This window comes from Strongylocentrotus purpuratus, unplaced genomic scaffold, assembly GCF_000002235.5.
Source record: "Strongylocentrotus purpuratus isolate Spur 01 unplaced genomic scaffold, Spur_5.0 spur5_contig_859, whole genome shotgun sequence".
Taxonomy (NCBI): Eukaryota; Metazoa; Echinodermata; class Echinoidea; order Camarodonta; family Strongylocentrotidae; genus Strongylocentrotus; species Strongylocentrotus purpuratus.
This window is the reverse complement of record NW_022145567.1, coordinates 635,480-649,416: the sequence shown is the minus strand read 5'-3', so window position 1 is coordinate 649,416 and position 13,937 is coordinate 635,480. Positions and strand designations below refer to the sequence as shown.

The following is a 13,937-nucleotide window of genomic DNA, read 5'->3' as shown; positions in this document are numbered from 1 at the left end:
TCAATCAATGTACATGTACATGTATATTTATTCCAGAACCGATTTTGACGTGGTGTTCTATGAAGGAATTCCACCTTGCATACATAAGTTGTTGCTATGTCAGATAACTGTTTATACAACTTGGTGGGCATTAAGTCCGAAGATGACGATAATGCTATGCCTTTCTACTATAGTTGGTGTGCATTAGTACCAATAGACCTGTTTTACTGATTTTATGAAATTTTTAAACAAAAGTTCCCCTTGACGACTACAGTGCTTGCCAGAGGATTGCCTGACATCACACCAACTGATGCAAAGTGGATTCCATCCACAGAGATGCCATTATTCAATGCAGATGCATACAATGGCTGTTAATCTAGGGGGTAGGGAGAGAAACACGCATAAACTGAAATGTATTAGTAAACAGGTTTATTAAAGTAGATAGATGCAATGAAGGCACATCAGTATTGCCTGTAAACAGAATACTTCTGGATCATGTTCTGGTGGGCTGCTGCATAAACTCCTCAGCTGGGATGTAACATGCAGGCGTAGTTGACTGATCTGAGCTGAGTATACTTAATTTCTAAAATGGGCTCTAGCAATTATTTTGCCCATGTTCATCTTTTGTAAGTTATAGGCTCCAAGGGTGGGGGCATTTCTATCATGGGTCGGGAGAAAGTTCGGGGAATGTCCTAGGATATAGGGAGTGTTTATAACTTATAGTGGGAGATTGTACTCCCATATCAGCTAGACACCACCACCATCATCATTCATTCCTCTCTATGCACATCCCTTTTTACTCCCATCTCCACCCATCTCTAATCATGTAACTACCTTGCCACATACAAGGTTTTCCAAGATGTTGCATTTCTCAACATGCTGGTCAGCCAATTAGATCATTTCAAACAATGTTTTTAATGAGGTGGCATGCAATATTTCACGAAATACATTAACTGAATATAATATTGCACAAAAGAACAACAGTTAAGTAATGATAATTGTACGCATTGTATGGTTATGGAGTCAAGTAACATGATAACAAACTGAATCATTATAGATAATGATAAAATTCAACCATGCAGAATGAACACCGTATCATGTGAGAATTTGTTGTAGAGCTCTCTTAAAGACTGCTAGGCTCTGTGCTTCTTTAAGTTTAAGTGGAAGCTCATTCCAAATTTCACTCCCTGAATAAATGAATGACTTCCTATAAAATTCTGTTTTACATTTTGGCAATCGCAACATCTTCTTATCTGTGTTGCGAGTTATTCGTTTTGAAAGTTTATAAATATTTGGTAGTTTATAGATAAAATACCAATTCATTTATTAAACATGCATTTGTTAACGTCTGGAAGAACATCTAAATGTTGGTAGCATGTATTCAGATTAATATTTGATAATATGCATTCAGTTTTATTGTAATACTGTATACAATTTTAATTCAAACCAGTCTCTCTCTTACTGCACCTAACAATACATCTTTTTCATGTATGTACTTAAAGACCCTATCTGATGAAAATACAACTTTATATCAGTGAAAAGCTGAATGAACACTAAAGTAGCATATAATTGGTATCATTGTAATCTATGGCTTTGATATATAATTCATCTATTTTATTTTTTTTACTTCCGACAGGGTCTTTAACGTGTTCAATATGCAACAAATTGTCCTTGATTAATTATTTTAGTTTTTTCATTTGTACTGGTATTGCAGCGTTCAGGAACATGATTATGTTTTTATTTCTTTTTACAATCTTTTTCTATTTTCATTCAAGACTACAATCAACAGGCATGTTCACCTGTATGCACTAACTTATTTGTAACATAGTGATTGAGTAAAACAAAACAAATTTAACTGTGAAAGAAAGGTTTCTTATAATGAGTGGCAAATAGGAATTGTTGCAATACACGTACAGATTTTGAACTTCAAAGGAAATGTTGAGCATTATACCAGGATAAATTTTATCGGATTAAAATAAATGTGCTCTATTTTAAATCATTTGTTTGATCGTTTTTATTGAAAGCTCTCTAAAACTCATTGTGATTTGCAAGTAACTAAGTCAGGATATACCATTGTACAAACCTTGATTCTGATTGGCTACTTGCCAAGGTATTTGAGTCTAACATCCAATGAGGGACAAAAAAATGAAAGCTTCAGTTTGATTGACATTTCTTTGAATTTAGTCATACTCTTTAGGTCCCTTCGACAATTATAATTTTGCGTCAAATTTGGAAGGTCTTATTTACAACATTGAAACTCGACAGAGAAATAGCTAGAGATATCAAGTGAGTGAAGGATGAAGAAAGGAAAATAGGTGTGTTTAATAAGAGATGGAGAGAGAGAGAGAGAGAGAGAGAGTCGGGCATGGAGGGAGGGTAGGAGAAAGGGTGGAAAGATCGGAGGAGAGGGTGGGAAGAAGGAAAAGAGAGGAGATGGAAGTAGACAGAGAGAGAGAGAGAGCAACACAAAAATAGAGAGAAGAGCCACGGGGAGATGCAATTAAGCAGTGAGAAAGGCAAAAGAGAAATGAAGAAGAAGTAAAAGTATAACTAAAACAGAGAGACAGACAGGCAGAGACTGAGAGTGAGAGATATTCAGAGACCCAATTAGTGTCTGGGAGAGGACAATAATATAGGATGGGTATCTGATGAATATCAATACAGATAAAATACATGTAAAGCATTACAATTAAACGCCCGTTCACACATCTGGTATAAATCTATGTTCATACATTTCTTTGTAGTACTTCATTCCCTTCTCTACGATTCCCAGTACATCAGGTGTCATCTCCGACTCATCAGGCTTCCTTCTTGATGCAGATGGTGTAAATCCCGTACTCTTCATCGCCCCTGTATGGAAGTCAGATAGAAACCCACTCCTTACCAGTCCACCCATCGATGTATTGGCAAACTTCATCCAATCCTTGCTTGATGTTGCAGGTTCCCATTTGAGAAGCGCGTCGCGGTATTCCAATCCGCTCGCTTCACAGATTTTCCTGACGCACGCCTCGGGATGCGCAATGAGATCATCTGTTTCTATGATGAGTGGATTAGGGTCGATGTTCGCGCGTACGTAGAGCCAAAACTCGTGCAGTCTTCGAAACGCCTCGCCCCCTCCAGGGTAGAACTTTTCCGCTGATAGATCGAAAGTGCTGTCGTCCACGAGGCCATGGTGCTTCTTGTTGAAAGCAACCACCGATCGACGATACGACATCGCGACGAGAAGGGGATCGCGGATTAAGAAGATGTACTTGTAGCCGGATTCGACTGAGGGGAGGTATTGGTAGAAACCATCGACAGCGACGCCGAAGTCTTTGACGATGACGAGACGGCTGGATGCAGTGTCGAGACATTTCTTGATCTCGGGATATCTGTTGTTGGAAGGAATAGATTAGATAGACATGACCGTTAGGACAAACAAAAATAGAGAAATCTTTCGATAAATGTATACGAGGCATACGCTGATGAAAAGACATACATGACATGTGACTTACGAGTTGAGTAACCAGCGCTCAAAATACACGGGGGCGATGGGCGATTCGCCCCCGTGAGCTCCATAATCGCCCCCGTCATGTTGTCCACGCGGGAGATTGCAAAATTAAAAATCGCCCCCGTGGAATTATAAAATAAAGATTATCTTTTGTTATATAACTTTAACACAAACCTTAAACTAATGAAATGGAACTTAGATGGCGCTTTCTCTCCTTTCTCTATGAGTATTACCGATACAAACAACGGAAGCTCGCAGTGCAGCTAATATTCGTCAGCAGTGGCTATACTGCGCCGGTAGTACCGGTGTGCACGCTGACGCCCAGTATCTGCTGGAGCTGGCGGCCGTCAGCAGTGGCTATACTGCGCCGGTAGTACCGGTGTGCACGCTGACGCCCGAGTATCTGCTGGAGCTGGAGACGATCGCGCAAGGACTGAATCATGGAGAAGTTTTTCGTTGTGAAAAGTGTGAATCCTCTGAAACCTGGTTGTTCTAAAAGACCAGCAAATAATGTAACTCGACCAATAAATCAATGTAGAGAAGAAGAAGAAGACCAAAGATGTTGCAGGGGCGGATCTAGGCGGTTTAGGGGGTTTAACCCCCGATCCCCCTTGGGTTGCCTAGTGAATATGTGATGTGTATAAAAAAACGCTATCATGTACAGTAGATGTCAGTAGATGCCAGGAAAACATCACTTACGAGGGTTCAAAATAGCAACAACCAAAATCGCCTCGCCCCTATGCGGCTCGTGGACGATGCTCCACATCGTATTTGGGTTACCCCCCCCCCCCCCCACCCTTAGCAAAAATCTAGATCCGCCCCTGTGTTTTGGAAGGATATTATGGTAAAGCATGTAAATCAGGTTGTTCCGAATAATGAGGAGGACATTATGTGCAGAACGGGAAGAAATGGAGAGAATGTCATCACGGGCAGGCGCGGATCCAGCATTTCTTAGGGGGGGGGGGGGCAAATTTGAAATTATGCGAGCCAAATATTGGTACGTAATGGTGACCAGCATTGACGTAATGGGGGGATGCAGGGAGGGGCGATTTTCCCACTCCCTCCTCCGCAAAGCGCCGAAGCTTTGACGTTTCATTAAATCATTAGTGAAAGAAGGCGATTCGTTGCCCGTTCTCGAAAATAATCCTCGTCTGAATTCAGTTTACCCCCCTCTACCACGAAGCGCGGAAGCTCTGACGTTTCATTAAAGTGTTAGAGAAAGAAGACGATTCGTATTACCATTATCGATTCGTAAACCTTGTCTGAATTCAGTTTCCCCCTCGAGCGCGGTATGCGGAAGCTTTGACGTGCCATTAACTTATTAGAGAAATAAGACGTTTCGTTGTACCGTTCTCCAAAATAATGCTCGTCTGAATTCATTTTACCCCCCCCCCCCCCCGTCCATGCGAAGCGAGGAAGCTTTGACGTTTCATTAAATCATTAGAGACGATTCGTTGTACCATTCTCGACTCTTAATCCTTGTGTGAATTCGGTTCCCCCCCCCCCCTCCCGCGCAAAGCGCGACGTTTCATTAAAATTATTAAAGAAAGAAGACGATTCGCTGTACCGTTCTCGACTCGGTTCAAGGATTTTAGGCACTAAATTACGGTCAGATGAGTATCAAGGGGTCCGCCTTAGGGCCCTCGGTTGGGTCCAGGGCCGGAGTCCCGGAAGCTCAGGGGTTTTAGGCGTTTAATTACGGAAAATATCTTATTTTGTTGTGACACTGGCAGTTAACTATTTTTTCTTTCCACTTCTCTTTATATACTATTTCAAAAATAGTGGAGGGGGAACCTCGAGGCTTCCGATCCCCGCCGTTCCGCGGGCCCTGACGTGTAGGCCCCTAGGCATCTCAATAAGCATATTTCTTGCCTGGCTGTAAATTTAGGAATTTGTCATTTTACAACAAACGCATAAAAAAGTATAATTTACTAAAAATCTCGGAAAATTATGTCATTTCAGCATTATGTGTAAACCACCGTTATGGAATTAGAAATAAACAACGTTTGAATTTTATTTCCCCCGAGCCCCCTCCCCAATCAGTACGCCAGTGCCCCCCCCCCCCTGATTTACACTTTGTTGGCAACTGATCTCCCCTACCTTTTTTCTTTCCCTTTTTTTTCTTTCCCTTTCTCTCCTCTTTCCCTTTCCCTTCCCTTCCTTCTCTCTCTTATAGGTTTGCTAGGGGGAGGGGGGGGGTGGGAGACAAGGTCCTTTCGGCCCCCACCCTTCTCCACACGTTGCTGGCGGGATTAATCACAACTGATCTATCTCCCCTTCTTTTCAACTTTTTTTTTGTCTTCTTCCCCTTTTTTGGTCTCTTTTAGCTCTCCTTTTTTCCTTTTCCTTCCTTCTCTCTTTTTTTTAGCGGGGGCGGGGGGAGGGAAAGACCTTTTGCCCCACCCCATCCCGATCCGCAACTGGTTGGCGGGAAAATTGCAACTGATATCCCCCTTCTTTTCTTAACTTCTTCCTCAATTTTACTTCCCTTCATCACCTCTTCAGTGACTGGTCCCTCAGAAACTAGTGCTAAGCCAGTCACAGAGAATTCATGATTTCAACAGAATCCCTGTCAGTGCATTGTAAATTAGATTTTTCTTCAAATTTCATTTAAAAATCTTTTCATATTTGATAAATATGGTGCATTGGCATATGGGCCATGGTTGGAGCGTTGGATGTGTTGAACAGCGTTGGTGTATTGTGTGGATTTATCATATTCATATTCTGAATATTTTCAGCGAATTGAATAATATTGAAAAGGATGCAATTCATAGTTTAACTCGATAATTCTCACTTAACATATCCTCTCTCTCTCTCTCTCTCTCTCTCTCCCTGTCTTGCATAAAGAAAATATGAAAATAATATATTGCCTTGATTAAGAAAAATAGAAAATTTTATCAGTATTAAACAGGGAGAAGGAAAGGGGAGGAAATTAATCAAAACAAACATTGACGAATCCAATTCAGTGTTCTTTCGTGATGCATACGAATGAAAGTACATTAAAAGGTGAAATAATAAATTGAATAGCGATGATAAATCAATTCTTTGACGTTGATTGATTGAATAAAAAATGATGAAACAATATGGTCTGAAGGTCATATATCTTCGAATATTAGAAAGTTTCATCGACCATCGTGTTGTTGAACACTATATTCAATTTAATTTTAATGCGGTGACTTGTCGGTTACGAGCAGAAGGTCATTTCAAGCTTCTTTATTCTATAATGCTATCAACAGATATCTGGATAGAGACACTTCGTCACATCAAGCTACGAGAAAGTATATCATCATCTCACAGAATTCTACTCGAACACCGCATCGAAATTCTTTTCACCCTTTTTTTTCTTCTTCCTCTTTTTTGGTCCCTTTTAGCTCTCCTTTTTTCCTTTTCCTTCCTTTTCTCTCTCTTTTTTTTAGCGGGGGCGGGGGAAGCAAAGACCTTTTGCCCCACCCCCATCCGCAACTTGTTGGCAGGAAAATTGCAACTGATATCCCCCTTCTTTTATTTACTTCTTCCTCAATTTTCCTTCCCTTTATCTCCTCTTTTCCTTTTTTCTTTCCATTTCCTTCCTTCCTTCTCTCTTATTATTTTTTATTGTGGGGAGGCATTAGCCTGGAAGGCAAGGCCCTTTCGCCCCCGATCTCCTTCTTCCCCCTTTTGCGGAAGGGGGGGGGGGGTAAGGCCCGCTCACCCCTGCTGGATCCGCGCCCGCATCTACCTTGTATCTACTAATGTTAAACCCTTATAATGGATCTAGAAGATTGATTGACCTGGTCTCAGTGACGGGTAATTTTTTTTTTCTCAATTACTTGGTCTAACCATGAAAACCGTCTTATTTTACTTTAGATTTTCAGACAGTAACAGTTACGACCTAAATTAGGCCTAAGGCCAAGGGCTGTACTCTACATTTTAATAACAAATTAACGTTAACGTTAGACTTAACTTAAACTGTTGTTTCTCTATGATACAAGTAGGAAAGGAACACCTTTTTTTCAACAAAAACAAGAAAATCTTTCCCCTTTTTTTTCCCGGGGGGGGGGGGGGCGGCCCCCACCCTTCTCCACACGTTGCTGGCGGGATTAATCACAACTGATCTATCTCCCCTTCTTTTCAACTTTTTTTTTGTCTTCTTCCCCTTTTTTGGTCTCTTTTAGCTCTCCTTTTTTCCTTTTCCTTCCTTCTCTCTTTTTTTTAGCGGGGGCGGGGGGAGGGAAAGACCTTTTGCCCCACCCCATCCCGATCCGCAACTGGTTGGCGGGAAAATTGCAACTGATATCCCCCTTCTTTTCTTAACTTCTTCCTCAATTTTACTTCCCTTCATCACCTCTTCAGTGACTGGTCCCTCAGAAACTAGTGCTAAGCCAGTCACAGAGAATTCATGATTTCAACAGAATCCCTGTCAGTGCATTGTAAATTAGATTTTTCTTCAAATTTCATTTAAAAATCTTTTCATATTTGATAAATATGGTGCATTGGCATATGGGCCATGGTTGGAGCGTTGGATGTGTTGAACAGCGTTGGTGTATTGTGTGGATTTATCATATTCATATTCTGAATATTTTCAGCGAATTGAATAATATTGAAAAGGATGCAATTCATAGTTTAACTCGATAATTCTCACTTAACATATCCTCTCTCTCTCTCTCTCTCTCTCTCTCTCCCTGTCTTGCATAAAGAAAATATGAAAATAATATATTGCCTTGATTAAGAAAAATAGAAAATTTTATCAGTATTAAACAGGGAGAAGGAAAGGGGAGGAAATTAATCAAAACAAACATTGACGAATCCAATTCAGTGTTCTTTCGTGATGCATACGAATGAAAGTACATTAAAAGGTGAAATAATAAATTGAATAGCGATGATAAATCAATTCTTTGACGTTGATTGATTGAATACAAAATAATGAAACAATATGGTCTGAAGGTCATATATCTTCGAATATTAGAAAGTTTCATCCACCATCGTGTTGTTGAACACTATTTGCAATTTAATTTTAATGCGGTGACTTGTCGGTTACGAACAGAAGGTCATTTCAGGCTTCTTTATTCTATAATACTAACAACAGATATCTGGATAGAGACACTTCGTCACATCAAGCTACGAGAAAGCATATCATCATCTCACAGAATTCTACTCGAACACCGCATCGAAATTCTTTTCACCCTTTTTTTTCTTCTTCCTCTTTTTTGGTCCCTTTTAGCTCTCCTTTTTTCCTTTTCCTTCCTTCTCTCTCTTTTTTTTTAGCGGGGGCGGGGGAGGCAAAGACCTTTTGCCCCACCCCCATCCGCAACTTGTTGGCAGGAAAATTGCAACTGATATCCCCCTTCTTTTATTTACTTCTTCCTCAATTTTCCTTCCCTTTATCTCCTCTTTTCCTTTTTTCTTTCCATTTCCTTCCTTCCTTCTCTCTTATTATTTGTTGTTGTGAGGAGGCATTAGCCTGGGAGGTAAGGCCCTTTCGCCCCCCCCCCGATCTCCTTCTTCCCCCTTTTGCGGAAGGGGGGGGGGGGGGTAAGGCCCGCTCATCCCCGCTGGATCCGCGCCCGCATCTACCTTGTATCTACTTACGTTAAACCCTTATAATAGATCTAGCAGATTGATTGACCTGGTCTCAGTGACGGGTAATTTTTTTTCTCAATTACTTGGTCTAACCATGAAACCGTCTAATTTTACTTTAGATTTTTAAACACTAACAGTTACGACTTAAATTAGGCCTAAGGCCAAGGGCTGTACTCTACATTTTAATAACAAATTAACGTTAACGTTAGACTTAACTTAAACTGTTGTTTCTCTATGATACAAGTAGGAAAGGAACATCTTTTTTTCAACAAAAACAAGAAAATCTTTCCCCCTTTTGTCCCCATTCTTTTTCCCAGGGGGGGGGGGGGGGGAGGGGGGCGGTCCCCCGCCCCCCCCCCCCCCCCCTGGATCCGCCACTGATCATGGGGATAAAAGTATACAGCTATGGGAAAATGCCGACTATAATAATGATGATAAAATACCAAGGAATTTAGGAGTTTCATGGGTACCAATCCAATGGAAATTTGTATTAAAATAAGAGCCCCCGTCAGCACTAAAGAGCCCCTGTGAGAAGGCTCACGGGGGCTCTTTTTTGTTGGAAGAGCCCCCGTGGACAAAAATTTAATTTGAGCCCTGCTTACGACAGTTGTCTTGGGTCACTGAATTGACGACCCTGGAAGTTTCGACAAATCATTGTTGTCAATATATCAATTTCCTGGTAACTGGTTTTCCATGAGCACGACAGTTCTTAGAGATTCGGATCATGCCCGATCACTGACCTCTCTCCGTTACCCCCCCCCCCCCCCCTCCCCCTCCCCCGCTCTCTCTGCCTCTCTCTGTCTCTTTCTATATGTCTCTATGTACGTCTCTCCATCCCCCTCTCTCTGTCTCTCTTGATCTTGATCTATCTCCCTCGTTTTCTGTCTCACTTTTTACCCTCTCTTCCGTATCTTTCTCATGGACCCTATCTAATAATAATGATTATAATAATGATAATAGTAATCACAATCATAATAATCAAAATAATAATAAAAAGAAAAGAAAAATAAGAATATTAATAATAATAATGTGAAAATTGTTACAATAATAATTATGGTAACAATGGAAATATTAATATTTATGTAAAATTGATATCAATAATGTATTTACATTCATTTACTTCACATATTTTGAAAAATACAATGTTCGCAGATTTGTTCACATTTGATATTCATGATTTTAGTGAACTTAATGAATAACTGTATATTTCCTCTTGCTATATACTCGGGCCCTATTTACCCCCCCCCCCCCCCCGAGAGATTGATTCTCACCATTTTCTACTTTCTACATCTCCGTGCTGGTATCTCTTTGGTTCTAGCATGGATTGTCAAAATAGAAAGTCATAAATCAGAGAAGTGAGACATAAATGCACTCTACTAGACTAGAGTGCATTGTTTTACTTCCTCTTTTTAAAAGCGGGATGTTTTTGTTATTTTCCGGAAGGGATGTCTTAGCATAATTAGGACAATAATTATTATTTTATCTTAAGCCTTAGGGTCATGGTGTGCTTTGATTGTCATTTAATGCCAAAGTGAACGATTTGTTCTACCTTGTTACTTCATATAAAGATTAAAAACCCATAATAAACATTTGAATTTCACTTTATATCATAAGACAACTCAGAAATATTTGTGTCTGTGTCTTAATTGATTTATACACTTTTGCCCATACAGTTAGAAAACATTTGCTTTACCTCTTGTCATTAAAAGATTGAGACAATAAAAATTATGTTATATTCTTGACATAGTTTTATATCTTCTCTGAACTTTATTGATCATTCTGACGAGTCATGGAGATTGATCACTAAAGCTCTGGGAAGATAAAAAAGTTCTTTGTCCAAAATAAATCATATTGTCACAATCATTACATGAAAAGAGGCAACGAAACATTATTCCAACTTTATGGGCAACAGTTTAATAAGGGTGAGTTCACGTGACACCAAGGGTGCGAAACTGTATACCCCACCCCCTAAAAACACAACCATATGATATGGTAAATGCATAATTGCCCATTTCAATTTCACCTGTTCACATACCCCTCCACAACTCCGCGACAAGTAACCCGAGAAGTCCGATCAGCCTAACATAATCTCTACGTTTTAGATTTGTCGCTAAATAGGAATTCACGCAATTCATTCGGATTTCTTTTTTCACATTAAAGGTATATTCCAGTTTGTGAAACGCCCCCTCTCAAAAATGAAATGGAAGCTCTTATTAACAATCATGTGAAAGAATATGTTTTGACTAATACGTGATGATACAAATTTTGGCGGGAAACCGCCTACTAATTGATATATTTGGTACATTATCATATATATCCGGCCTGAATAGATCGCTAATGCTCTTCACCATTGAACATTTGGGCATATATTTCTGTTTTTTTTGCGAATTTAGGTTAAGTATTGCCATTTTGACCTCTGAAGGCAATATTTGAACAATATTGAATGGATATTTTGCACCCAAAACCATTGAACCGCAATTTTACCACTACCGGTCTATATATCTTTAAAAAACATGTAGTTGAACGTATATCTAAAAATACCGCCATAAATATCAATCCGCAAACCAACACTGTCCAACTATCTAGAAATATAGATCTTGAAAAATCATTTAAACATGGACAATGGCCAGAGCGGGGTGATGTGGTGCTATAGAGGATATATGGAGGGGCAGGGTGCTGGAAATTCCTTTTATGTCATATTTAGGACACCCCAAATTGTGCGATGAAAAATGAAGAAAAAAAAAAATTCATTTTTCCATCGCTTGTCAATGAAGTTGGAGGAAAAAGAACCCGAGGTCTTTGGGATTTGTGGGCATGCATTTTTACACTCAGTAACCCGGGCCCTTAGTGAAAGAACCACTCCCATGCAGGCTACCCTTGGCCAATGTAACCCCCCTGAACACCCCTCTACCTAAATGGTCAAACATTACTTACGACATCAGTCTTGGTTCACTCGACGGTTTGGGGAGATTAGACAAATCATTGACATCAATATCAACTCCTTGGTGTTCAATGAAGGTAGCAGCTTTCAGGTATTCTTCCATGTTGCCCTCGTAGTCGAGTGGGAGCTTCTTCCCCATCCGTAGTTCGTACTCGATGAGTGCAAAATTGCACGATATGTAAGGTTCAAACCAAACCACATGGTCATCGTCGAGTGCGCTGAGACACTTCGTAAGCGATGTGGAAACCGAGCGCGGCACACAAGCTAGAAATACGCGGGAACGTGCAGAAATAACACCCTTTTCAGCCATGTTCGATTTGATAGAGATACTGTAATATATGAACGACTCTTTTACGTGAAAAGTTTGTTAGATAAACACAAGTCCTTGGCCTTTGAACACCAGCTTCTCTACGATAGTGGAATATGCAAATATCTCTTATGTTTCTATGGTCTGTCCCCTAGCTCTCTCTGTCTCCCTCTCTTGTTTGTTATTATTATTTTTTTTTTTTTTTATAGTATTTACAAGAGATAAAGTGAGTATGAAGCCAGATGAAAACTCCGATCAGATTTTTGATCTCTTACTTTTGATCATATCATATATAATTTAATTTATACAAATAAGCATCTATACACTTTCAAACATGCAGTGAGCAATCTTTGCTCCTTTTGCAATAAACACGAAGAAACCTATGAGCATCTGTTTTTTACCTGTGAAAAGGTAGCAAATATTTGGAAGGACTGCGGTGACCTTTTTTGCTTTATCAGCGTTAAAAAACCTACATTGGCAAGAAATCCATATCGGGATAAAAAGCGGGAGAAGAACAACTGTTAAATCACATTATTCTTTTAACAAAACATATGATTTTTAAGTATAGTTCAACTAGATATAGACCCCCAATTCCTCAAGAAATAAAAAAAAAAAGAATTATAGAAAATAGGCAAGAAGAAAAGGAATTAGCGGGGGAGAGAGGCACTTTAACACTTCACTTCAGAAAATGGGACAACTTCCACAGTTAAGGACGGCGAGGCAAAAACTTCTTTCTCAGACTCAGAATTTTTTTTAAAATATATAATTTGGTCTTAAGGAAAAGGAAGAGACAGGATTTCCAACAAATATGTAGATGTGAATGCTCGGGAAGGGAAGGGGGGATTCGTTGACCTTTGGAATGAAGGGGGAGGGGGATATGTCAGTTTGTATGTGTATCTGAGTATGTGAGCGTGTGTGGTGTGTCTGTCTGTCTGTAGGTAACTCTTTGATTTATAATATTCGTTCAGTATAATTAAATGTAAACATTATGTACTGTGTATTAAACTATCTTAAGTATTTTTTGAGAGATGTACAATTTTCTTTATATTTTGATATATGTAAATCAATGAAGCTGTATTTTGTACTGAATGAATACAATAAAACAATACTACAAAAAAAAAGATCTTCAGGAAGTCATGTTGGCTAGGCATACATGCATGAACTGATAGCCTGGCATCAAGTAAATCAACATTATTTAAACCATAACGAAATGAGGCTATAGTCTGCAAGCTCAATATAATATATATCTTACAATTAGAATGTCCCCTCTAACTGCTCTGCATGGATACAAATATGTTTATCCCCTAATTAAACATTCCCTCTTTAAATATACTTCAATCCCTTTAACAAAAATCCCTTTCCTCTCCCTCTAGATATCCCTCCCTCCCTCCCCCAGTCTCTCTCTCTCTCCCCTCCCCTCTCTTTCTTTCCCTCCCTCTCCCTCTCTCTCTCTCCCCTCCCTACCTCTCCCTCTCTTATTTAAAAAAGAGGACGAAGTTCAAATTTCTTGGCACGGTTCGCTACCCAAACACATATAATGATAGTAAAGTACAGTGATGAAAAGTGTTGCAATACATGAACATAATAGTTTGTATCCTATAGGCAAACAAAACGTTGGAAGTACGTTCAAACAACTATAATTTCACAATTTAGTGATATTT

At 39.6% G+C, this 13,937-nt stretch overlaps 1 protein-coding gene across 1 annotated transcript; it reads right to left on the bottom strand.

Annotated features, from left to right (window-relative positions):
* Positions 1 to 2,434: 2,434 nt before the first annotated feature.
* On the bottom strand, positions 2,435 to 12,054 carry LOC105441122. The gene is made up of 2 exons (XM_011671982.2): positions 11,963 to 12,054; positions 2,435 to 3,350 (listed from the first exon to the last, which is right to left on the bottom strand). Exons 1-2 carry the CDS (start codon positions 11,965 to 11,967, stop codon positions 2,681 to 2,683), a joined length of 675 nt encoding a protein of 224 aa, XP_011670284.2. The 5' UTR covers positions 11,968 to 12,054; the 3' UTR covers positions 2,435 to 2,680.
* Between the last annotated feature and the right edge of the window lie 1,883 nt (positions 12,055 to 13,937).